At 38.8% G+C, this 24,215-nt stretch overlaps 2 protein-coding genes across 4 annotated transcripts in view; one reads left to right on the forward strand and one right to left on the reverse strand.

The window, feature by feature from the left end:
* CTNNA1 (catenin alpha 1) overlaps positions 1 to 24,215 on the forward strand; it is a gene marked incomplete at both ends in the record, with an annotated part of 137,832 nt that overhangs the window by 59,768 nt on the left and 53,849 nt on the right. The gene's annotated exons all lie outside the window — the stretch shown is intronic.
* On the reverse strand, positions 16,058 to 17,599 carry LRRTM2 (leucine rich repeat transmembrane neuronal 2; the record flags this gene model as incomplete). Its single annotated transcript, XM_080713524.1, has 1 exon — positions 16,058 to 17,599. Exon 1 carries the CDS (start codon positions 17,570 to 17,572, stop codon positions 16,058 to 16,060), a length of 1,515 nt encoding a protein of 504 aa, XP_080569650.1. The 5' UTR covers positions 17,573 to 17,599.

Genomic DNA, 24,215 nt, shown 5'->3' on the forward strand with positions numbered 1-24,215 from the left:
ACAATGTAGCAAGGCTCTCAACAACCTAGCCAGACACTGCTACAAAACAAATTTTAGGGCCAGAGTTGTAGCTCAGAGGTCCCCTACACATCCCTGTGTTCAGTTTCCTATGTCACAAAAAAGTTGATTAATAAATAATTCTTGGTGTTGATATGCTGTAAATTACTCACCACTCTCCTCTTTGGTGGTGAGCATTTGCTTTTTAAATTATTAAACAACATGAACGATTCTGCAGTGAACATCCTTGAGAGATATTCCCTTGTGGTTTGTGCTTCTATTTCTAAGGATTCTGGATTTTCTTTCTATGGGATTTCTGGGTTGCATGGTACATATACATTTTTATTTGAATAAGCATTGATAGACTAGTGGAAATTTTGCCACCAATGAGAGAAAATAGCCTTTTCTTGATATCTTCTCTAATGCATATTACTTGTTTTAATTTTGCTGGCCTAATGGAAGTGAAGCAACAGCTCACTGTTACCTTAATTTGCATTTCTCTTGACGACCTTTGAGTTTAAGAAATCTTTTTATATACTTTATGCCACCAAACTTGGCTCTTCTGTGAAATTTCTAGTCCTATCCTGTTCTCATTTTTCTAAAGGCAGGTATATATATTTTTCTTTACTAGAGCTCTTTGTATTTTATAGCTATCAACCTAATACCTACATCTGCTTTATGTATTTTACTGTTATTTGTTGATGTTACATATTTTTTTTTACACCAGACTTTTGGTTTTCTTTTCAGTCATGGAAGCAGATTAAAGAGTTTGTGTGAGGCGGTTGGTTTTTTATCTCTCTTATGAAAGAGAAGGGACTTTTTAGATTGGGGTTTCTAGGAAAGAATTTTTACATTCCAAATAAGGGTTTCATATAAATTGACATGTTCCAAATATAGATTCCTTTGCAAAAATGTCATGGTTGAATACAAGGTAATAATTCATTGTCTGACTTTCAGCTTTTAGGTTTTTAAAGAATTCTTTTCACACAGACAGTTTTAATTATGTAGAATCAGTTTATCTGACCTCTCCTGCTAGAAGCAGCAGCCTAGTCATAGCCTGCTTTAGTGAAAGGTTTCAGAACTTTTCCTTCTGTAGCATTATATCATAAATCTTACTTTCACAGTTCTCATTAATGTTGTACCTAACAGTATCTCTGTACTTGTGATTACTTTTAAGAATATTTATTTCATTTTGTTGATGCTGGGGATTAAACCCAGTGGCATTCTACATCTGAGCTACACCTCGGCTCTAGTTTATTATTTATTTTTATTTTTTTGGTACTGGGGATGGAACCCAGGGGCATTTCACCTCCGAGCTACACCCCCAGTCCTATTTTTATTCTTTATTTTTGAATCAGGGTCTCACTGAATTGCAAAGGTCCTCACTAAGTTGCTGAGGCTGTCTGGGAACTGCAATACTCCTGTCTCAGCCTCCCAAATGCTGGGATTACAAACATGCACCACCATGTCCGGCTCTATTCTTTATTTTGAAACAGGCTCCAATAAATAGCTGAGGCTGGCCACGAACCTGCAATCTGCCTGCCTTAGCTTCTCAAATATGAGGATTCAAGAGTGTACCACTATGCCTGGCAAGAATATTTATTGTGTTTGTATTTTTATTCACATCTGCATAATTTCTGTGGCTGTCATTTATGAATATGCAAGTGCTGGAATGCAGGCACTGAATGACTACATACATTCTAGTTTAATAATGAAGTACAAGCAGCAGGTATAAGACTCAAAACAAAGTTAAAAAAGTATCTGTGACAAGAAGTGAGCTAAATAATGGCTTAGCTGCTTGGTGTGGTGGCACACGCTTGTAATTCCAGTACTTGAAGGGTTGAGGCAGGAGGATCTCAAGTGCGAAGCCTTCCACAGCAAGATAGTGAGACCCTGTTTTGAAGAGAAAGTATTTGATTGTGGTGCACAAACTAGACACATGCTAGAGTTAAATGTGGATAGGGAATGAAGTGATTCTAAATTCTGAAGCTTGTTGCTGTTGTGAAGTGTAACCTTTAAGATATCATTTCTCATCTTCAATTTCTGTTAGATGGGAGTTAGTGGTTTATGGCTCTTATTAAAATTGTATTGGCAGCCATGCCACAGTTTTTTTTTTTTTAAAACAAAACCAGCAGTTCACTGAGGTTTCTAACAGTGAATCCATTAATGAATCTCTTAAAGTAACAAATTAAACCTTATAATAAGATTTTTTGTAGTATCTGAGGGAGTAAAATTAACACGTTGTCATTACACTGTCCTGTTGAATTTCTGTTTAATATTTGCAATGAGTTGGAGAACCAGAAAATGTTTCTCTAAAAGTCTAAAATGAGTACATGGTTATGATTGGAAGAGGGGTAGATTTTATTGGACTGAATAGGACCCAAGCTAGAACTTTTCCTTTGTCTGTGGGCTATACTTTACAAAGTAGAAATTTAATCTGCTTTTTCTGTGCCTTCATTAGATGAAGTTCTAATTGAGACTTGAAAGCTGTAAATATAAAAGTATATCAGAATTATGTGTCTTTTCTGAAAATAGGTTTAAATTGGAGATTAATAAAGAACACTTGAAAATTGGTATGGGAACTCTGAGATTGTCTTTGGTAAATCCTGATGAGCACTATTCCTTAATAATTTTCTCTCATGCCTCATCCTGCAGTCTGTTTCTCTTGAGCAAAGCTCTTGGAGAGACTCATTTGCTTTTTCTTAACTAACCATTGTTTCTTACCCTTTGCCTGTCTTTTTTTTTTAATCTATATCTCCTTTTAGCCCTTTTCTTATAGCAGAAGCTATGAATTTGTTTTACTTCATAAAATAAGAAAAAATTCTAGATTATCTTTCTAAGTCACTGCTTGATTGCTTATATCCTAGCTGTTGAGAGGCACCTGAAGTAAATGCCCTTGTTGACCAAGTTAAATCTAAGCCCCCTTCCTGGCCTCAAACCCTCAGTCATCTGATCCTACTTTAACCAACCCAGATTCACTACATCTACCTGCTGTCATCTGTCAGATTCACGGCTCTGGTGACTCCCGCATTCATGTATGGAAATTATGCTTTTGCATCAAGCTTGAGGTTCAGGTCTTCATTGCATTAGGTACCCTCCCTGTTTCTAAGTATCCGAAATCTAGATGGCAATATTTGAGTTTATTAGTTATTTCTCTTATATTAGTTCCATTCTCTTATATTAGTTATTTATTGAATATTTTATCTTTAGCTAAAAACTAAACTGAGGATGAGAGTCTAGCACTGGAGCATTTGGTATATTAATACGGTTATAGTGGAAGTTGAAGTATTTTTTGAATTATTTAAAATACTTAATATTATCATAAAAGTAATAAAAGAGTTCATTCTTTATTGCTTACTATGTGCTGGAACTTTAGTGCTTTAAACATATTCTCATTTAATCATTAGAGCATGAATTTGATACTGTTAAATCATAAAGATTCAACGATTTGTACAAGGTCTCACAGCTAGTAAGCAGAGCTACTACACTTTAAACCCAGCCTGGTTCCAGATTTTGAGCCCTTAACCACTGCACATCACCGTATGTCTAGTTTAAAGGAATAGCGTCAGCTAGGTGTGGTGGCACCTGCTTGTAATACCAGTTCTTAGAACACTGAGGCAGGAGGATTGTAGGTTTGAGGCCAGCCATAGCAACTTATCAAGACCCTGCTTCAAAATAAAAAATAAAATAGTGTTGTGGTGGAGGTATAACTCAAAGGTAGAATATCCCTGGATTCAATCTCCAGTACCACAAAAAGGAGGTTGGGATGGATCAGACCATCTTGAGAGTGACAGATATGTTTAGGGGTTCCCATATCCTCTTTTAAGGGAAGACTGTAAGAAGGGTGGGTATGGGAAAGTACGTAGGGGTTACAAGAGTCTGGTAATCTGAAGATGATTTATATGGCCTGGTCATTCTCAGGATTCTTATGCTGAATAGTTTCCATTGTCTGATCAGTAGGTGCTTGAAAGTCTCCTAAAAATTACAGGTTTCTCAAAATAAATTATGCTATCTCTTTGCTTAAACTATTGGTGGGGTGATTAACAGTGTACCAGGTAGATTTATAGATTCTTAGAAACTTGGGAGTCATAGTCCTGGGATAGAGAGCGGCTGAGAAGGTAACAGACCTAGAAAGGTCTGAGGAACTTTAAAATTCTATTTCTTTGTTCTTTATATCTCCCTTTTACCTATGTTTAACTTCTTATATCCTACTTCACTTTCATCAGTACTTTATTTTGAAAATGTCCATACACAGAAGCTGAAAGAACTGAATAGTGAACACCAATATATATACCCACTTTCTTGATTTTAGTAACATTTTGTTATATTTGATTTATCATATATTTATCCATTCCTGTATCCATTTTACTGTTTACTGCAAAGTTAGTTGAAATTGCACATTTTTACAAGACACTGCAGCTTACATGTCATTAATTAGTTAATTTAAAGGTAAATTTTATATACATTAAAAGGTACAAATCTTTGTACCACTTAATAGGGTTTTACCCTTTTAATATACTTTTATTGGTACATTGTTCAGAGTATACTTAATGAATTTTTAATAAATGAACATACCTTGTAACCTCTACTTCTGCTAAAATATAGAAAGCTATATAGTTATCTGTTTATTTAACACTTGGCTGTCCTGTTGTCACTTAAGTGAATTCTACATTGTGTACATTTTCCCCAGAATTCAATCTAGTTTCTGATTGTCCTATGATGTTTGTTTGTTTGTTTGTTTGGTGTTAGGGATTTAACCCTGGGGCGGTCTACCTCTGAGAAGCCCTTTTTTGTTTGTTTGTTTTGAAACATGGTCTTGCTAGGTAGATGAGAAGCTCACTACTTGCTGAGGTTGTTCTTGATCCTGTGATCCTCCTATCTCAGCCTCCCAAGTACTGGGGTTATAGGTGTGTGTCACCACACCCAGCTTTATTGGTTCTTAATTTTAGTGCTTTGACTTCTTTGTGAGTGGGCCTGCTTGGCATGATAACAAACCAGAGATCTGATAAATGGTGGGCTAGTTATTACAGTTACCATTCATACCTTTTCTCTTTTGGTACTGGTTGTTGAACCCAGGGATATTCTCTCCAAACTACTGTTAGCCCTTTCTATTTTGAAATGGAGTCTTGCTGAGTTGCTGAAGTGTTCTTGAACCTTTGATCCTTGTGTTTCAGCCTCTGGAGTACGAGTCCAGGCACTACCAGCCTGGCTCATTTTTATTTTTTTTTTATTTTTTTTATTTATTTTTTTTATTTATTTTTTTTTTTTTTTGCGGGTCTGGGGATGGAACCCAGGGGCATTTGACCTCCGAGCTACATCCCCTGCCCTATTTTTTAATTCTTTATTTTGAAACAGGGTCTCACTAAGTTGTGGAGGGCCTCACTAAGTAGCTGAGGCTGTCTGCAAACCGTGATCCTCCAGTCTCAGCCTCCCAAATGCTGGGATTACAAGCATGCGCCACCACGCCCGGCTCATTTTTACTTCTTAAAGCAGTGCATATACAGATCCTTAACTAGCAAAAATTCCTTTGGTATTTAATGTTTAAAATAACTTTAATGAATTATGTTCATCATATTCCTAGAAGTTTTCTAATTCAGCTTTGCTCAAGAGGACTTGAAACCCATCTTCCTTCCTTCCTTCTTTCTTTCTTTCTTTCTCTCTCTCTCTCTCTCTCTCTCTCTCTCTCTCTCTCTTTCTTTCTTTCTTTCTTTCTTTCTTTCTTTCTTTCTTTCTTTCTTTCTTGATGACTGTTACTTGGCTATTGTCTAAAGATTCCTCAGACTTGCCAGCCATAGTAGCACAGGCTTATTCCTGCTATTCAGGAGGCTGAGGCAAGAGGACTGCCTGAGCCGAGGAATTTGAGGCTATATCCTGAACAATATGTTTAACCCCCTTTTAGTATAGATAGGCAGGTAGGTTGGGAGATCATCCCTCATACTGGTGTAGGAGAAAAGTGTGGATCCTTGAGTCTTTTCTCTGTTTTCGTTCCTTTGGCTATTTCATCTAGGCTCATGATATTAAGAACTTTTCTATTCATGATGTTAAGAACTTTTCTATTCACTGATGATAGCTTTTAAATTTGTATTTCTAGCCCAAAACTTTCCTGTGGACTTACCATCTCTACTTGGACAACTAATAAATATTCTAATTTTAACATGTCACAAATTGAATCTTGTTACCTCTTCTTCCCCTTCTCAATCTGTTTCATTCCTATTCTTAAGTTATCAGTAATTCAATTAGTTAAAATGATAGTGATTTATAAAAGAATAGAGTGTAATCTCTTTCATAGATTATAGCTAATTCCCCAGACTCCATCCTTATTTTAAGCTAGGATGTTTTGTATGTCTTTAAGACTGACATACAAATGTTTAAAAAGCAGCCAGGAAGGGTGTCACACACCTGTAATCTCACTACTTGGAAGGCTGAGCAGGATGAGCACAGGTTCAATGCCAGGGTCAGTAACTTAACAAGACCCTGTTTCCAAATAAAAAACCAAAATAGGGTTAGAGGTATAGCTCAGAAGTAACCCAGCCTGCCCCAGTGTTCAATCTCTTAACACCCCCACCCCAATACACACATGTGCACGCATGTGTGTGAGCACGCACGCGCGCGCGCGCGCGCGCACACACACACAGTTTAAAAAGGAAGATTTAAAAAAAACTGATTATTTGGGGAATTTGTGGTTTTGATAGAAATTTGTTTAATAATTTTTGTTATAAGCTAGGGTGATAGGTTTTAACTAGACTTTAGATAAGTTCTTTGGTAGTTTGTCCTTTTTGTGTGTATGTGTGTGTGGTACTGGGGTTCCTGGAAGCCCTTCTACCTCTGGGCTACACTCCCAGAGCTATTTTTTTTATACTTTTTTATTTGGAAACAGGGTCTCTTAAGCCAGCACGGCTGGCTTTGAACCTGAGCAATCCTCCTGTTTCCGCCTCCCAAGCTTGGGGATTACAAGTGTGCGCCACCACACCCGGCTAGTTTGTCCTATTTTTTATAATTTACCTCACATCTAATTCTAAGAGGACACAGACTGGCACCAAATCTGTCACAACTGGAAAACCTATTTTCTAAAGTAGATGCAATAACTTGATGTATATTTTTCCTAAGCAAGAATGAGCATAATACTTATCCTTAAATCTCAGGCATACAGTATATCCTAAAAGGGGATCATCAGAAACTGAAAATCAATGAGATTATCACTTTTCAAAAAATAAGCCGAGCATGGCGGTGCACGCTCGTAATCCCCGTGCTATGGAGGTGGAGACAGGAGGATTCCGCAGGTTCAAAGCTAGCCTCTCTGGCTTAAGAGACCCTGTTTCCAAATAAAATATAAAATAGGTCTGGGAGTGTAGCCCGGAAGTAGAAAGGTTCCATCCCCAGTACCATCCCCCAAAAAAAGGTATAGTATACATTTTTAATAATGGATAATATGTACTGTTCTATATAATTTTAATGAGCAAGGACTCTAAGAGGCATCGTTGATTTTTAAGTGACTACGTTACCCAGAAGGAATTTTGGAATTAGAGACTCTAAACTTTTTTTGTATCAATATTAGATGTGAAAGGTATAATCAGTATGTTGAGGCTTTTTGAAAGCTCTGGCTAATTATCAATCTTCGCTATAGATACTGTACATTAACTTAATGAGAGAAGAAAATGCAGAAATTGGGGAGTTTCTGGATCAACACATAGGTCTAACATGTCTTTAATGTGATTCTCTCCTAGAATCTGTAGCATTTAGTTTTCTATACAGAGCCTTTAAAGGCAAACTTTTTTTTTTGGGGGGGGGTCTGGGAATGGAACCCAAGGGCATTCGACCTCCGAGCTACACCCTCTGCCCTATTTTTAATTCTTTACTTTGAAACAGGGTCTCACTAAGTTGGAGAGGGTCTCACTAAGTAGCTGAGGCTGTCTGGGAACTGCGATCCTCTGGTCTCAGCCTCCTGAATGCTGGGATTATAAGTGTGTGCCACCACGCCCAGCTAAAAGCAAACATTTTAAGCATTAACTATGTGCTCAAAATGAATAAATCCTGTGATTGTTGATTTTGGAAGTGAAGGGCTCGAGGCACAGAGAAGTTGTAGGACTTAAGCTGTAGGGTTACAGATAAATATGGAGCACATCTCTTTACTGTATTTTACTTAGTTCTGTTGAAATCTACGTGGTTTTTCTAATGACATATAGAATGAATTTTAAATTTTAAGGAATGAGTTAAAATTTTGACAGATTGTTTTATCTTTTAAAATGTGTTCTTTCTTGGCATTTATGATTATCATCGGCAGTCAGAGATATTGCATGAAACCTGCTTCTCTTTTTATTTTTTTGTGGCACTAGGGATTGAACCCAGGGGCATTCTACCTCCAAGCTACATCCCCACCCCTATTTTACTTTTATCTTGAAACAGAATCTCAGTAGGTTGATGAACATCACTAGCTGAGGCTGTCCCCTCAAACCCGTGATCCTCCTGACTCAGCCTCCCAAGTACTGGGATTACAAGCATGCAGCACCATGCCTGGTTTAACATGTTTCTCTTTGTTCCTGGTGTAATGGAGGTTGTTGGGTTTTTTTTTTTTGGGGGTGTGTGTGTGTGTGTGTGTGTGTGTGTGTGTGTGTATGCGTGGTGTTAAGAGATTAAAGCCAGGGCCTTGCACATGCTAGACAAGCACTTGACTGAACTTTATCTTAAGCCCGTGAAAGGTGTTTTTAATTTTAAATTGTACTTTTTTTTTTTTTTTTGGTGGTACTGGGGTTCCTGGAAGCCCTTCTACCTCCGGGCTACACTCCCAGACCTATTTTTACATTTTATATTTGGAAACAGGGTCTCCTAAGCCAGCCGCGTGCGCTGGCTAAGCAAACCTGCGCGATCCTCCTGTCTCTGCCTCCCAAGCGTGGGGATTACAAGCATGTGCCACCATGCCCCGCTAAATTGTACTCTTAATCTAGATGATGTGCAATAGAATGTAGTAGTTATTTCCTGGGTGTCCCATCTGTGTGTGGGAACAATGTAGTTTGGAATATGATGGGGAGAAAACATAAGCTGATCTCCAAGAGAGTACTTTGATTTTACAGTTTCTAGGCTCCACCCTGGGTTCATCATAAAGTGTGCAGCCTGCATGTATGGGCTGCTAATCAAGGGTTAGCGTAAAGAGCAAGTCTGCCCATTCACCAAAAGCTCTAGAGATCCTGTCCAATGTTTTCTTTTATTATTGCTATAGCTGACTCAGTTGTATATATAATTTCCCCTGGATAAATCATTATTTTTCTTTATCAGATGAAAGCTGTTGTTTTGGTTCTTTGCTTTCGCCACCAAGAAGATCAAGGTCAACTTGGTATATACTAGAAATAGCCAGTTGCTCTACGAGGTTTTTCAAATTTTTTATTGTGTGTTATCACAAACCCTTTAGGATCTGGTGAACTCACACACAATAATGCACTAATTTCAAGATATTCTTGTATTCTCTGAAACATATCCTGGACCCTTGGGGTTAAGAAGCCCTGCCTTTGATCTTTTTACTTCCTACTTCAGCTATTCTGTACATATGAATATATTAATCTAAGTTTCTTTGACTATAAAATGAAGTTGTATGTATGATATATTATTTTTGAAGTTTTGGATGCTGAGCAGTTGGCCTTAATGTATTCAGCAGCTAGGACACTGGACTTTCTTTTTTTTTTATTTTTGGTGGTACTGGGGGTGAAACTTAGGGGCTTTCTACCTCCGGGCTATATTCCCAGATAGATCTATTTTATATTTTATTTGGAAACAGGGCCTCACTAAGTTGCCGAGAGCCTCACTAAGTAGCTGAGGCTTGCTTAGAACCTGTGCAATCCTCCTGTCTCAGCCTCTCAAGTGTGGGGATTACAAGTGTGCTCCACCACGCCCGGCTTGGGGTTTCTTTTTGAGATGGGGGTCTTGCTTTGTTTCCTTAGCTAGTCTCAAACTCCTGGGCTCAAGTGATCCTCCCACCTCAGCCTCCCAAAGTGTTAGGATTAATCTATATCACTCTGTTGCCTGGCTGAGTTTTGGGAGTGGAGGAGACCTAGGGCCTCTCATATGCTAGGAAAGTGCTGTACCACAGAGCTGCATTACCCTGTTGGAATCACTTTTGTTCATCACAGTGACTTTGTTGGTCCTGATGATGATGAAACAGGCAAGCTAATATAAATAGCTATACGGGTTTTGTTTGACATCTTTTTAGAAAAAGCAGCTGTAAATTTTGTAAATCTTCTCTTGGTACAAATACCAGAATATAAAGATGGTGTTATTTTCCTCTGAACACAATTGTGAATGGTTAGTCAGTAAAGTTCATGTTTAACTATGTTTCACATCTCCCCATGGTTCTTGGTTAAGTCTCTTGAAAGCTGTAAAAAGACTGGGAATTATTTCTGGAGCTATGCTTTTTAAATATGGGTCCCAAGTAAAGGATGAGTTGTTGGCCTCTGTGTACAAGGGTTGCTGTTCATCCAGGCACTTCTTCATTGCTGGTTTCTGATGGGAGTTCCTGAGAGGCCTTGGACAGCTGGATGCCTTGTGCATCTTTTCTATCCCCACTCCAGGCTTGTATATTTAGCTTGTACATTTAGCATCAGCCTTGGCAGGATAAGATGCCTCATGACACTTGCCTAGAGGTTGCTTGCTCTGTAATGTCCCCTGGAAGCTCAGAAGGTCTCCTTTAAGAGTGTTCCCAAAACAGCTGCTGAGGAGGAAGGTCAAACTCCTGCTAAGAACAGATATTTGGAATAGTCTGGCTTTCACCTCTTTTTCACTTTATGAAGACAATTTGTAGTACATTTTGTCTCTCTAAGGGAAACTTGAGTACTCAGCTGGTTTAGATATAGTTTAAGAAAGGGGGGAAAGCCCTCTTAAGAAATCTACCAAACCTTTAAACAAATCTTTAAGCAATCCATCATGTATTTATCTAGCATGTATTTGAGTGGGAACCTGAGAATGCTATGGACATACAAGAAAAATTAATTAAAATAACTGATAAAGAAATTTCATGTGACTTTACCTGGGGTTTTCAAGATTAAAATATGAGAATTGTGTTAATAACCCCTGCTTTTCAATCCATAAAGTGTGGGAATTGTTCCTTTTGTGCAGTTTAAACTAGCATCACCTGTGCTCTCTTGGAACAAGTTTGACAGTGAAATTGTGTGCTGTGTTTCCTGCCTCTGCACTAGTTACAGCTGAGGTTTCTGCCTTGAGAAAAATCTTAGCTTCTCTGATCCCAGAATTCCTACCTGTTGGAAAAAGGATAGCCTTGTTTCTTCTTTTATCTGGTCCTGCTCTGCTGCTATGGGGCTGGAGAAGCAGGAAGTGTACCTTGGCAAATATGGCAGCCTCTTGGCAGTTAGTTCCTGGAAGTCAGGACAGTTTCTGCCCCAGTGATGCCTAGGCATACATAAGCATCCTGTCTGAGGGTGTTTATGTCAGCCGAAGAACACTAGAAATCTTCCATTTCTTTTCCCATCCATACCCACTGACTTGGCCTCTGGGGTAGAGTAGGTCTCGTAAGGAGGCTTAGTGGTCCCAGCATGCTCAACACCTGTGTACTTCCCATGTGTGTGCAAGGGGTGATGGAATCTACTGTAGCTGTAACCACTGAGGTAAAGTTGCTTTGGGCTAATACAGCCAATTGGGTACCTTTCCCAACCTTCCCAGGCTGTGGTGACAGATTGGGAGAGGAATGGCCAACGCCCAGGCCCAGTGAGCTCTACTTTATGTCCACTTGTCTTCTTATATGATAGCTTTTTAGGTCTCCTATGTCTTACCCTTACTTCCTTAGCCTAGTTTTGACTCCCTCTGAATAATGACAGGTGATGATTAGCTGCCCTTTTTTCAGTTGACATATTTTGCATTGTAGAGGCACATGATAGAAAACAATTATTCATTTAAGGTTTCTTACCTGTAACAAATGGCTTTTTAAATTTTAACAATGATATGTTTCGGGGAATGTAAAAAAAGAGAGACATTCACTTTTTACAGTATACACAATTTTAATAACAAAACTTTCCTGTACACTACTTTATGTTACCCTCCCCCTGAGATCCCCATATAATAGTATTTTCTGCCCCCCCCACCTCCCCCCAATGGCTCTTGAAGGTGATTGAACACATTATGTTTGGACTGTACTTTGAGTTTCCAGTCTCAGTGTTGATAGTTTCTTCAAACATTCCATATATCAGACTATTTTTTTAAATCAAGAGAAAAAGGTTAGTTGAAGGAGTTGACCAAGTTTCCAAATGTTTATAATAGCAGAATGAAAGCTTAAACAGTCATTTTCTATTTGTTTTTGGCCTTGTTCAAGTACAATGAGTTCCAAGTCAGATAGATAAGAGGATCAAAGGTTCACAGCCAGCCTCAGCTACTTAGTGAGGCCCCCCTCAACTTAGACCCTGTTTTAAAATAAAGAATTAAAAAAAAAATAGGGCTGGGGATGTAGCTCAGAGGTAGAATGCCCCTGGGTTCAATCCCAATGACCACACACACACAAAAATATTTAATTATCTACGAATGGTCTTATCTTTTTCTGACTCAAGCACTTTAACCAACAAGATATGAAAGGTGTGTCTTGAAAGAGACTTTTGGGGATAGATCTATCATTGTATTGCTGTATTAGGAAAATGATCATGTAAGTGAACTGTTAAAAAATAGTCTTTAAAAATTTTATGTTGATATCCACACTTCAGGGGAATTCATTACTCCTCTCCCCAATAGCTGTGTCTCCCCAATAGCTGTGTATAGGAAGTATGCTATAAGAAAATGGTATGCCTGTTTTGAATTCTAGGATTCAAACTCAGTGCTCCATTGGGCTCATTTTTTATTGGAAAGATGAAGTCTAGCTCTTAGTGACTAGCATTAGAATAAGCAGATGGATTTTAATAATTAGTGGGAATTGGGAAGTTCAGTCAATTCCATTCATTGAATTGGTACAGAAATTAACTTAGACACATTAAGGAATTACATGTGTTAGTACAGATTTTTGGCTTAAAAAATTAGTATCTTTGCTTTTTGATGCTGGCAGTAAGTGTTCTCAGAGTTGTGTGTAGATGTCTAAATTTACCAGCCCACTCTTTTCAGAAAGGTGGTGAAATCCCTGGCAAGCTACATAAACGAATAGAAATAATGCATATTAGTTCTTGGTTCATAGGTAGATATGGTATCATAGTCTTCTTTAGCTTTTCTTTTTCCAGAGAGATTGTTTTTCTGATTCTTGATGGATAGTTTCCTCTAACCTTGAAAATGGGGAGAAGGGCAGGGAGAAAGGGTGGGTAGTGGTGGTGAGGGGATGAAATCCCACCTCAGACCAAAGCCCTGACATTGTAACCAGAATCTGCAGTGTTGCTGTGAAGCGCTTCCACCCTAGCCACTTGGTGAAGAGAACACAGATGACACGGTCTCATCTTCAGACCTGTGCTGATACCAAAATACAAATAAACAGCAATTAAATGGGACCTTGCCTTCTATAGGCATTTAAAAAGGGAAATTTGTGCTTTAAATGTGAAAAGAAATACCTGTTAAAGCATTATCATTCGCTTTTCTCAGCAGACATTTTCAAAAATGTGGAGTGTTTAAAAAATTATTTTTCAACTGAAAAGTATGCCTCAGTGGTCTTGGCAGTGCTTTTCCCTTAAATTACTACACGGCTTGCTCTTCCACATAAGTGAAGGATTTTGTCAATTGATGCTTCATTTTATTAACTATATCCTTGAGGACTAATGAGAGTCCTAGTTAATATTTCTTATCCTTTTACTCACAGTTTGAATTAATTTTGGTTGTGTTTCGAAATAATGGGAAATACTCCTCTATTCTTCAGGGCAGATGAAATCTTGCATGTTCAGAGTTAAATTGTGAACACGCTGTCTGTCACCTGACAAATGGCTCTGGTCACCCTGATAAATGAATTGGTAAATTTTAGCCCATGGGACTCTGTTTTGTAACAGGGGGTTCTGATTCATCCCCTCTGTGCGGAAGGAGTGCACTGTGCTCAGCGCTGGAAAAATCAGCTTCTGTTTCTGTCCAGGCAAGCCCAGTGGCTGTCTGGTTTAACAAGAGATGCAGTGCTCACCACTGAAGATCAGCTGAATTAAACTGGGCTGGGGCTTTGCCAAACTAATCTACCCACCTTAAAAAACATAGAGAGTACATCTTCATTATAATTTGTGTTTTTGCCTGCTTTTTACTGAGATCTGTTTTCTTTAAAGTATAAATACCCTTTTCAGTATTAAAGGAGAAAATTATGATTTAATCTTATGGGTTAAACTAGCTTTCACATGTTTTTATTTCAATCTTGGGAATTGAATGAAGGGCATAATATTAACATATGTTAAGGAAAAGATCACCCTTTTATGGTTTTCATATTTTCTTTAAAGATTGTGCCTTTTAAACATATAATGAATGACAGTTGTAAAAAAAATGTTTTTTGAAAATCAAGTTAGTATTCTAATTTCACAGTTTTTTTTATATCTTTGGAAAAATCAGTGTGTATTGGTAACTTACATCTATCTACACTCCAAATATGTCATAGTTTCCCCATAGAAATAATAATTGAAGAAACTGAATACTTGTAAATTTTTTTCTGGATGAAAAATGTGGCATCATTGTCATTTGTTATTAAGGAATGTTCACATACACACTGGAGAATGTCCCTCTTTCCTCTTCAGCACAGGGCCTGCCTGGGGCCTTGCCCCATTTGGTGCAGATTGTATGTAATCACTCTTGGCTGCCTACTAACTTGAGCTAATCTGAATGCTAGGTTTCAAAGTATTTTTTGCTCTTCATCCCCTCACCTCGATGCTGCTTTCCAGCTACTGCTGTGTGGCTGCATAGGCATGTCGAGCCTAAGATTCTAGCCAAAGATTCACCCAAAAAATCTGTTGTTCCTGTCTATTAGGAACGACACAATATGAATGTGTATCTCTATTAAAAGATTAAATTTAGCATATGGTATATAAAAAACTCATTTTTCCCATTGTTTCTTTATAATATAACAAGAATCAGTGTTGCTTGTTTTTAGCCAATTTTTAATTTGGTTCTTTGAGGTTTAAAAATTTAAAGATCAAGAAAAGGCAGAATAAAGAGGTTTAAACCCCTCTGTCAAGGCATCTTTGATCATGAAGGGGCTAGGGGGAGTGAAGGCAATTTTTTCTAAAAACTGGAAGCAATGTCAGGATTGTTTCTCTCCCAAATAAGTTGTAATTTTTTTTTTTTACATAGGATTTAGTAAGTGAATTAGTAAATTGGCAATTGAATACAAGTTTAAAATAATAGTCTTAAGTGACACCAAAATCAACATAACATATCCATTACAAGTCAAACTAGAGATGTATGGTAAGTTGATGTAATTATTTAGTATTGATATAATTTCTAATGAGACTCTTTTACAATCACTTGGATTTACTGTGTAAATATGTTAGAGTCACTCAGCATATTCAAGTTACATAAAGGGTGCTGGTGTCATGATGTGGACTTTGATAATGTCTACTAACCCAGGCAGAAACTCTGGAAGAAGAGTGTTTTAATATTTATCATTCTTCAGCATACATGTAATTCTACTTCTTACACCGGCAGTATATTATAGATTTGAGTAAATACCAAATTATCATATAAGAGAACTTTGCTGTCTCCTTTGAAGCAGCAAGCCAGTTGTGGTACGTGGGATGAAGAACAGTGATCAAACAGGTATTGATCCATGTCAGTTTCTATTCAATACCTTCTTTCCAAACTGTTTTCAATAGAAAAAATAGCATATGGAGACCTTAGTGTAAATGTTTACACACAAGAGTATATAATTACATATGTGAAGTATCCTATTTCGAAGTAAGCATTTTTAGGTTTTCCAACCAGAGTGCAAATTAATGTGATCATTGCTTCATTTAACACTTAAAGTATGGTTTCATTAAAAAAAATTAAAAATACTTCAACACTTCAAAAACTAAGTCTCCACTTGGTTTGGAAAATTAGGCTTAATGTCACCATTGGTAAAAATTAGATATGTATTTAGCCCCTACTATGTAAAATAGGTTACTTATCTGATATGATTTTTGATGACAGGTTGATATTATACTTCACATTCTTTGTATGGCAGCTGCTGACACTTGCACTGTCCATAACCGTTAATGATGATGAAGGGTCCTTCATGGGTGGGTTCATACTCATTATACGGTCCTTGGTCTGACATATTTGACATATGGAGTCGTGTTTGGGATCGGAGCTGCCTGTGGTTCTGAATCATTGAGCACTGCCTGATTCTTCTTAAAGTGGGAGGGCAGCACTTCCTGGAGATGAACACTATAAAAATAATAAAAAAGAAAGAAAACAATAAAGCCATTGTTCCTGTAATTACCCGCTGAGTAAAGATGGCATTGTCTGGTTCAGGAAAGTGTTCCTCTGTAGTAGCTGCTATGCCTGCAGTAGTTGGAATTTCTTTGTCTCCCACATGGTAACTTGATGAGCTTATTCTTTTTGTATACTCAGTGGTTGGATCTCTATAAGTGGTAGCCATGGCCGTGACAGTGGTTGATAAGTTCCAGCAGAGCTGAAATCCATGGACTGCATCTAGAATATCCTCTCCTTGGGTGTGGTCAGGGCTATGGCATAGAATAGAATGCTCCCACCGACCTTGGAAACTTCCCAGCCAGGAAGCAAGAGCACATATTCGGGGGCTGCATTCCCATAGATTGCCAGAGAGGCCAACAGTTGTAAGGGATTGCAGGGAGTTTAAGATCTTGGAATCGAGACTGTTTAACTTGTTGTTATCCATGAGGAGTATTTTAAGATTCGGCATCGTTTCAAACACTGTCAAGTCGATGGCTTTGATTTCATTTCCAGTCAGGTCTAGCTTTTCTAAAGTGCTCCAGGTCCACTCCATGCCACATGTCAAGTTGCTAATTTTGTTCCATTGTAAGAAGAGTGTGTGCAGATTGCTTAGCCGGAGGAAATGAGCAAAATTAATCTTCGTCAGCTGGTTGTGCTCTAGGTGAAGCTCTCTCAGTTTGATTAATCCTGCAAATCCATTTCGAGCCAAACTTCGCAAACGGTTTGTGCTCAAATCCAAAAACTCCAGACTACGACAGTCCCAGAACAGGCGTACTGGGATAGTCCGCAGGGAGTTGGAACGTAAATGCAAGGTCTGCAGCTTCCGAAGGCCATAGAAGAGCTCTGGGTGCAGAGATGACAGCTGATTAAAAGACAGGTCCAAATTTTGGAGATTAATCAGTTGGGTAAAAGTTGTGTTTGGCAAGTAAAATATTTTGTTGGAACTTAAGATTAATTCCTTAAGTTTATATAGTCCTTGGAAAGCATCTTCTTTTACTGTTGAAATTTGATTGTGATCTAAGTGGAGCCAGGTAAGTTGACTGAAGCTGGCAAATTGGTCTCTTTCAAGCTCTGTGATGTGATTGTGCCTCAGGGACAGGCCCAGAGAGCCCTTGTCTGTGGTGTTTGGCACAGAGTGGAAGCCCTGAGAGTCGCAGTAGAACAGCAGCTTCTCGCAGCGGCATTTGGGTGGACACGCCATACCCAGGGCAGGCAGCATTTTTAAAACCATACTCATTGCATATATTGCTGCCAGCATAGGGGCCCCTAATGGCCACTTGAAATGTAAGCCTGCAGAATATAATTTAAGGAAAACAAGAAGATAGGATATTTTTCAGCAGAACATAGGAGCTATTTTTTTTTAAAAAAAGTAACATTATGGTGAAAGATTTCACTGCATATAACTTATTTTTCATTTACTGCAGAAAAATTAACCTTGTTGGTACGACTAGAGCACAACTTAAACCATTTAAAGAGCAGATAAAACATGTTCCCATTATCAGCTGTCTGTACCTAAACCTCAAAAATCCAAAAATGTGACAATGATTTCTCACAAAATGGGAGTTAAACAGCTTATTTTTAAAGCGTGATTCCTTGTTGACTGTACAAGACATAGAAATGCACAGACTTACCCATTCTTCTGAGTACATTGGCGGCTGCATTCAGTCGAGATTGTCAGACTCAACGCAGTGAGTCTGTGAAAGGCTCTAACATGCAGGAGCCTCTGACCAGTTTCCTGTTTTCTGTGTCCCAGGCTTTCCTGGTAAAATTGAATCCGCCAGGGTGAGTTGGTTTTTTTCTTAGGATATTCCTCTGGAAAGCATTGGTTTCATTTTCTGTGATGCTCTGATCCCCTTAAATCAGTTTTGAATATGTTATTAATTTTCTTCTCCTCTAACCGCTGCTGGCCATCAAAGCTTCGGTCTCTCCTTTCCGCAGCCGTTAGTTCTCACCGTCTTAACTTGTTGATGGCAGATGGGCGGCTTGTTGCAGAGAAGAGCTCCTGGAGCAGCATGAGTGCATTTACTGAAAAGCTTTTCCGAGAAACGGCACAAGAATGGATTTGCTTATGTGCTGCGACCACACAGAACTGTATATAGGCTGACGTCACCGGGTGACGTGTCTTTTGTTTGGGTTTTCCAGAAGCTTTACTGTTAAAAAGCACCATGCTTGGTAACAGTATGGGGGTTGTTGCAAGACCCCCTGATTACAATAAAGCTAGAAAGCACTCCTGACTTAAAAACATGCTATTCTTTCAGTGTAGGAAGCAGCAGTGAGGTCGTAATAAAGGCTGCATTCAAGAAGACCCATCGGAACAGTGAGTGGGACTAGCAGAGTGATGATTTTTAATGCGTGCAAGAGCCAGTGTCAGACTGCCGAGTCTGCATAGAGATCATCTAAATGGGCAGAAGCCTGCATGATTGATTTATGAAGTGCTGATTTAATGCCAGCCTATGCAAGGTAGTGCTGTTGTTCTGGTAGTTTGGAAAGCTACTCAATTACCTTGTTGTCATGCTTGGTTAAAAGCAAAGTATGACTCTAATTTGCTTTAGATATGTTGGTGAACTAAGTGGGCTTGGCTTCTTTGTCATTAAGAGCTTAACATCTTAAACTAAGAATAAAGAGTAGAGGTAGGGGAGTTTGTAAAAGGAAACATTTTGTCGGGGTTTTTTTTTTTTTTTTTCCCTTTGAGCATTTCAGGGAACTCTAATTTTAAAATTAGAGTTCTCCTCCCTATTTTATAAGAGTGTTTTATCACTGTGCTGATGGAGGAGTAATGCTGAGTTGATCTTTGGATGTCCTACTAGGAGAAAAGGGCAGGTTGATAGGGTCATTTCAGTACACATGACCCAAGTGTTAATAGTCAAACAGATGTTTTTGGAGAAGAAATGTGTAATGTGGCTTCTGACATGTGGATTCTGACATGGTCCCCTTTATTTACCTTACCATCTTCCCTACTTCTTAACCGAAAGCCTCAGCTTATGCTGAGATTCAAGGGTTGTGGAACTGAAATAATAGAGCACTTGCACACTAGCTCCTACCGGCACACTTAACAGCTGACTTTGAATCTCATATAAACTTGTCAGAATCCCTCTTGTGAATACAAAAGGTCACTCATTCTTTGCAGTAGGATTTTTGCTTTCACTTGTCTTTGCTTGACCTATCTCTAGCTTCTTCCTGTCAGATAGTGCCATCACTTTTCAGACCTCAGGAGCGCAGTCTCTGGGCTGGTGTGTAAACACAAAGATGTTTCCTGCATGAGTTAGTGTCATATTTTCAAGCCTAAGGTAAGGCTATTTACATATCCTGTCTTATTAATTTGAGTCTATATATCTATTTTTTTCTCCATGCCATTGAGACTTATCCGTACTGAGTGCTGTCTTAGAACTGGAGGCAGAAATCTTAAAAGTATTGGCGGTGTCTGTGAAACAAGACCATCACTGCCATGTTGGTTTTTGAGGGCTTCGTTCCACTGAGCAAGTCTAAGTCAAAAAGGGGTATAAGGTAAAATTTTTGTGTTGAAGCATTGTACTAGAGTAGGGACTGGGAAACTTCAAAGTCTCTTCCTTAGGGCCCTGTGTAAAGGTGCTGTGGAAACTTGAGTAATAGAGGTTTGTCATTTGAGTTCTCCTAATAGTGACCCCAAGATGGGATTAGAATTACAAAAGTTTTGTTGAGGAAAATGCCTGGGAAATATAATGAAGAGAGAAGGTAGCAGGAATACCCTGAGAGCCAGTAGAGTCTTCAGACCACAAAGCAGATTTCCAGTGTCCTAGAGTTATGTATTCTGTACCCAGAGCTAAATAATTCAGTAGTAAATCTTGGGGGTGATATATCTGAGTTGGATGGTAGGGAAGGGGAAAGAAATCTTCCATAGGAGAAGTTTGAACAGATGAGCATTAAAACCATGAGGATCTTTTGTTTTTCTATCATAGACATCAAAACAAAAATAACAGAAACTAGAAGTGATTAAATTTTAAAACTCTTCTTCTGCCAGCATCTTCATTGCATTCACGTTTCTTTCTTCTTTGGTGTATAGTAAGCTTTGTTTTTTAATTCTGAAATATAGCCAAGTTTGGGATTGTCCGTCCTGGCTTCCCCCTCTTCTATATTTCTGAGTAGCTTTTGATTTAGACAAGTTTTCACCTACCAATGTAGATGGCCATAGGCTATACAGAGCCTTTTACACAAGGTAAAATTAAGTAAGATGCCTGCTCATCTGTACTTCTGGATCTCTCAATTTTAGTGGGCTCCCTTGACCCAACTGACTAAATATAAAAGGGTTAATTTGCATATATATTGGCTAGATGGTAGTACTCTCACCGAGGCTTGAAAACATCACTCTCTGAGACTCTTAATGGGTTCTGGTGTGGTGGTGTAGTAACATGTGCCAAGGGGATTACAAAAATTAAATATATATATTATCAGTGCAAAGAATCAAAAACAAAAATTTGGTACAAAGAGGAAGAGATGATTTCTTCTTCTTTTTTTTTTGTGGGTCTGGGGATGGAACGCAGGGGCATTTGACCTCTGAGCTACAGCCTCTGCCCTATTTTTTACTCTTTATTTTGAAACTGGGCCTCACTGAGTTGCGGAGGGCCTCACTAAGTAGCTGAGGCTGTTTGCAAACCGCGATCCTCGAGTCTCAGCCTCCCGAATGCGGGGATTACAAGCCTGTGCCACCACACCCAGCTATGATTTCTTATTTTAAACAGATTGTAGCAGTGTCCACATTGTACCTACTCTTGAGATGCTGATCCTTGCTTCCTATACTGCTGAAAGGGAGTGTGGTTTAAGGCCTGAGGGAGCAGTGGAGTAAGGCTATTCTCCTATTCTCCCATGAGAGCTGGTTCTGGCTGATGTTTGTTCTGGCACCTCTGTGTATAGTGTTCACCTGTTTCTCTGGCTGCCTACTATCTAAGAGCTTTAATCTCTTAATTTATGGACATATTTTTGAGGCTTTTGAAGATAGCATAAAATAAATATCTTTAGGCAAATAAACATACACACACATGTATGTATACTCTTGAGATGGTGATCCCTGTTTTGCACATTTATATGTATATGTATATGTGGGGGTGATATATCTGAGTTGGATGTTAGGGAAAGGGAAAGAAATCTGCTAATGAAATTATTGGGTTACAGGGTATGTCAATTTAAAACTGATAGATATTGCCACATTGCCTTCCAAACATTTTTAAACCACTTTTCTACCCCTTGCCTTTGTCTGTAATTATGCTCTAACCATCCCTCTTGTTCATTAACACTGAACTGGAAGCCATCACACTCTAAAAAGTCAAAAAATCTGATAGGTAGAAAATACTGTTTGATTTGTTCTTTAAAGAGGAGGAAAATTGAATATTGTATGGATATTGACATTTTCTTTTCCCATAGACTCTATTTATTACTTGTCTTCATTCCTTTTCCCTCCCCCTAAGACTGGTTATTTTCTTATAGATTTGTGTGAGTTTGCTTATAAAAGAAGTTAACTCTGTCATGTATTTTACAAACATTTCTTCCAGTTAGTCATTTGCCTTTTTTAAGGTTTTATCATTTTTGCTCTGTCAACTGAGAAATACCCAGACAAACTGTAATGCTCATTCTAAGCTCTTTGTGAGGGGAAAGAGAAGGAAAGTAGGATGATACATGTGAAATATTAGAGTCCTCTCATTATTTAAAAATTTTGGGTGAAATAGATAATATTAGGGTTCTCTTTAGAGGAATTTAGGACTATGTGTCTATATAACTATCATATTCAGAATTTAAAAAAAATATGTCATTGAGCTTTGCAGAGGCTCACAATGACTTTTGTCACACATTCAGCTTCTGCACCACCTATCAGCTATCTAAGGGCCACGTAGAAAAACCTGGTCAAGCCGGGTGTGGTGGCGCATGCTTGTAATCCCCGCGCTTGGGAGGCAGAGACAGGAGGATCGCGCAGGTTCGAAGCCAGCCGCTTGGCTGGCTTAGGAGACCCTGTTTCCAAATTTTAAAAAATGTAAAAATAGGTCTGGGAGTGTAGCCCGGAGGTAGAAGGGCTTCCAGGAACCCCAGTACCACCAAAAAAAAAAAAAAAAAAGAAAAGAAAAGAAAAAGAAAAACCTGGTCAAGTTGCTTCTCATGTTCGCAGTGTGTTTGCCCAGCCCACATCTATTTTTTTCTTCCTGCTCATAAAGACATTTCACTGGCTTTAATAGGTGCTGGTCTTTCTTGTTTTTCAAATAGTTTTCTCAAGATTGCCTTAAAGTCCCCATTCTTCTCTGAAGCCTTCATGGGCGTGGATATCTGGGTATCACTTCTTTTCTGAAGTTCCACATCCCATACTCTATTTGAAGGCGTCTGTGTGGATGACAGCCTCAGTGTTTCTCTATTGTACCCGAAGGTAATCTGCAGCTCCATTCCTTCCTCTCATGGCCTTGGGAGGAAGAGGCTTCTGATGCCCATTCAGAGCAGGGTCTTATAGAATACTAATTTAATTTCATTTTTAATTTTCTAATTACTGATAGAAGCATTGTATATAATTAATGAAAACTTTCTGTTTAATTAAACAGACCTTCTTGTCTCCTTTTAAATGTTTCACGGTTAAACCATTGGATTTGATCAGTTCACTTTACCCTTTGTAATTTGTTGTAGATTAAAAGGAGGACAAAAGGCAATATCCACTGTTTCTGTGAAAAGCAGTATTCAGTGTGTCTGTCATTTCAAAAGTTCTTTTGTTAGCTGGGTATGGTGGTACACACTTGTAATCCCAGTACTTTGGAGGCTGAGACAGGAGGATTAGAGGTTCAAGGACAGTCTCAGGAAGTAGTAATACGCTCATTACCTAGCAAGACTCTCTTTCAAAATAAAATAAGGCTGGGGGTATAGCTTGGAGGTAGAATGCCCTTGGGTTCAAGCCCCAGTACAAAAAAAGAAAAAAAGTATTTTTTTCCCCCTAATGACTAAAATACAGAAGACTGATTTGCCAAATTGATGACACATTTAAGTCCTATGAGTTTTGTTTGTTTTTGCAGATCTGGGGATGGAACCCAGGGGCATTCAACCTCTGAGCTACACCCCCTGCCCTGTTTTGTATTCTTTGTTTTATTTTATTTTTTAGTGGTACTGGGGGTGGAACCCAGGGGCTTTCTACCTCTGGGCTATACTCCCAGACCAATTTTTTAATATTTTATTTGTAAACAGGGTCTCACTAAGTTTGTGAGAGCCTCACTAAGTAGCTGAGGCTGGCTTTGAACCTGTGCGATTCTCCTGTCTCAGCCTCCCAAGCACAGGGATTACAAGCGTGCACCACCATGCCCGGCTCCTCTCTCCCTCTCTCCCTCTTTCTCTCTTTTTTGTGGTACTGGGTTGAAACCCAGAGGTATTCTATCTCTGAACTATCCCCCAGCCCTGTTTTTTATTTGGAAACAGGGTCTTGCTAAGATGCTGAGAGCCTTGCTAAGTTGCTTGAGGCTGTCCTCGAACCTATGATCCTCCTGTCTCAGCTTCCCGTGTACTGGGATTATAGGCGTACACCACCATACCCAGCTAAAAATGTTTCTGATTGGCTGCCTCTTTCTCATTTCGTCCATCTCCAGTGGGGAACAAAGTTACTAGGTATGATTTAGGAAGGACAGTAAGGGGAAACTCCAGGTGTTGAAGTACTCTGGAGAGACATTGAACTTAAACTTAGGTCTGAGGTTGGCCAGCCGAAGCTTCCAGAAGGAGGTGATACCTCATCCAAAGGATAGATAGGAATTAGGAGAAGAGTATTCCAAGTGGTTTGAGAGCACAGCATGTCTCAGTAGGTGGAATGCATGTGAAAGATGGCAGAGTGACCATAGTCATTAAAGTAAGGGAAATGGCCAGGCTCCCCCAGGGAAAGTGTGGAAAAGGAGGGAAGGAAGCCTGTGGCAGAAGAG

This window comes from Muscardinus avellanarius (assembly GCF_963383645.1).
Source record: "Muscardinus avellanarius genome assembly, chromosome: 1".
In the NCBI taxonomy this organism is placed as follows: domain Eukaryota; kingdom Metazoa; phylum Chordata; class Mammalia; order Rodentia; family Gliridae; genus Muscardinus; species Muscardinus avellanarius.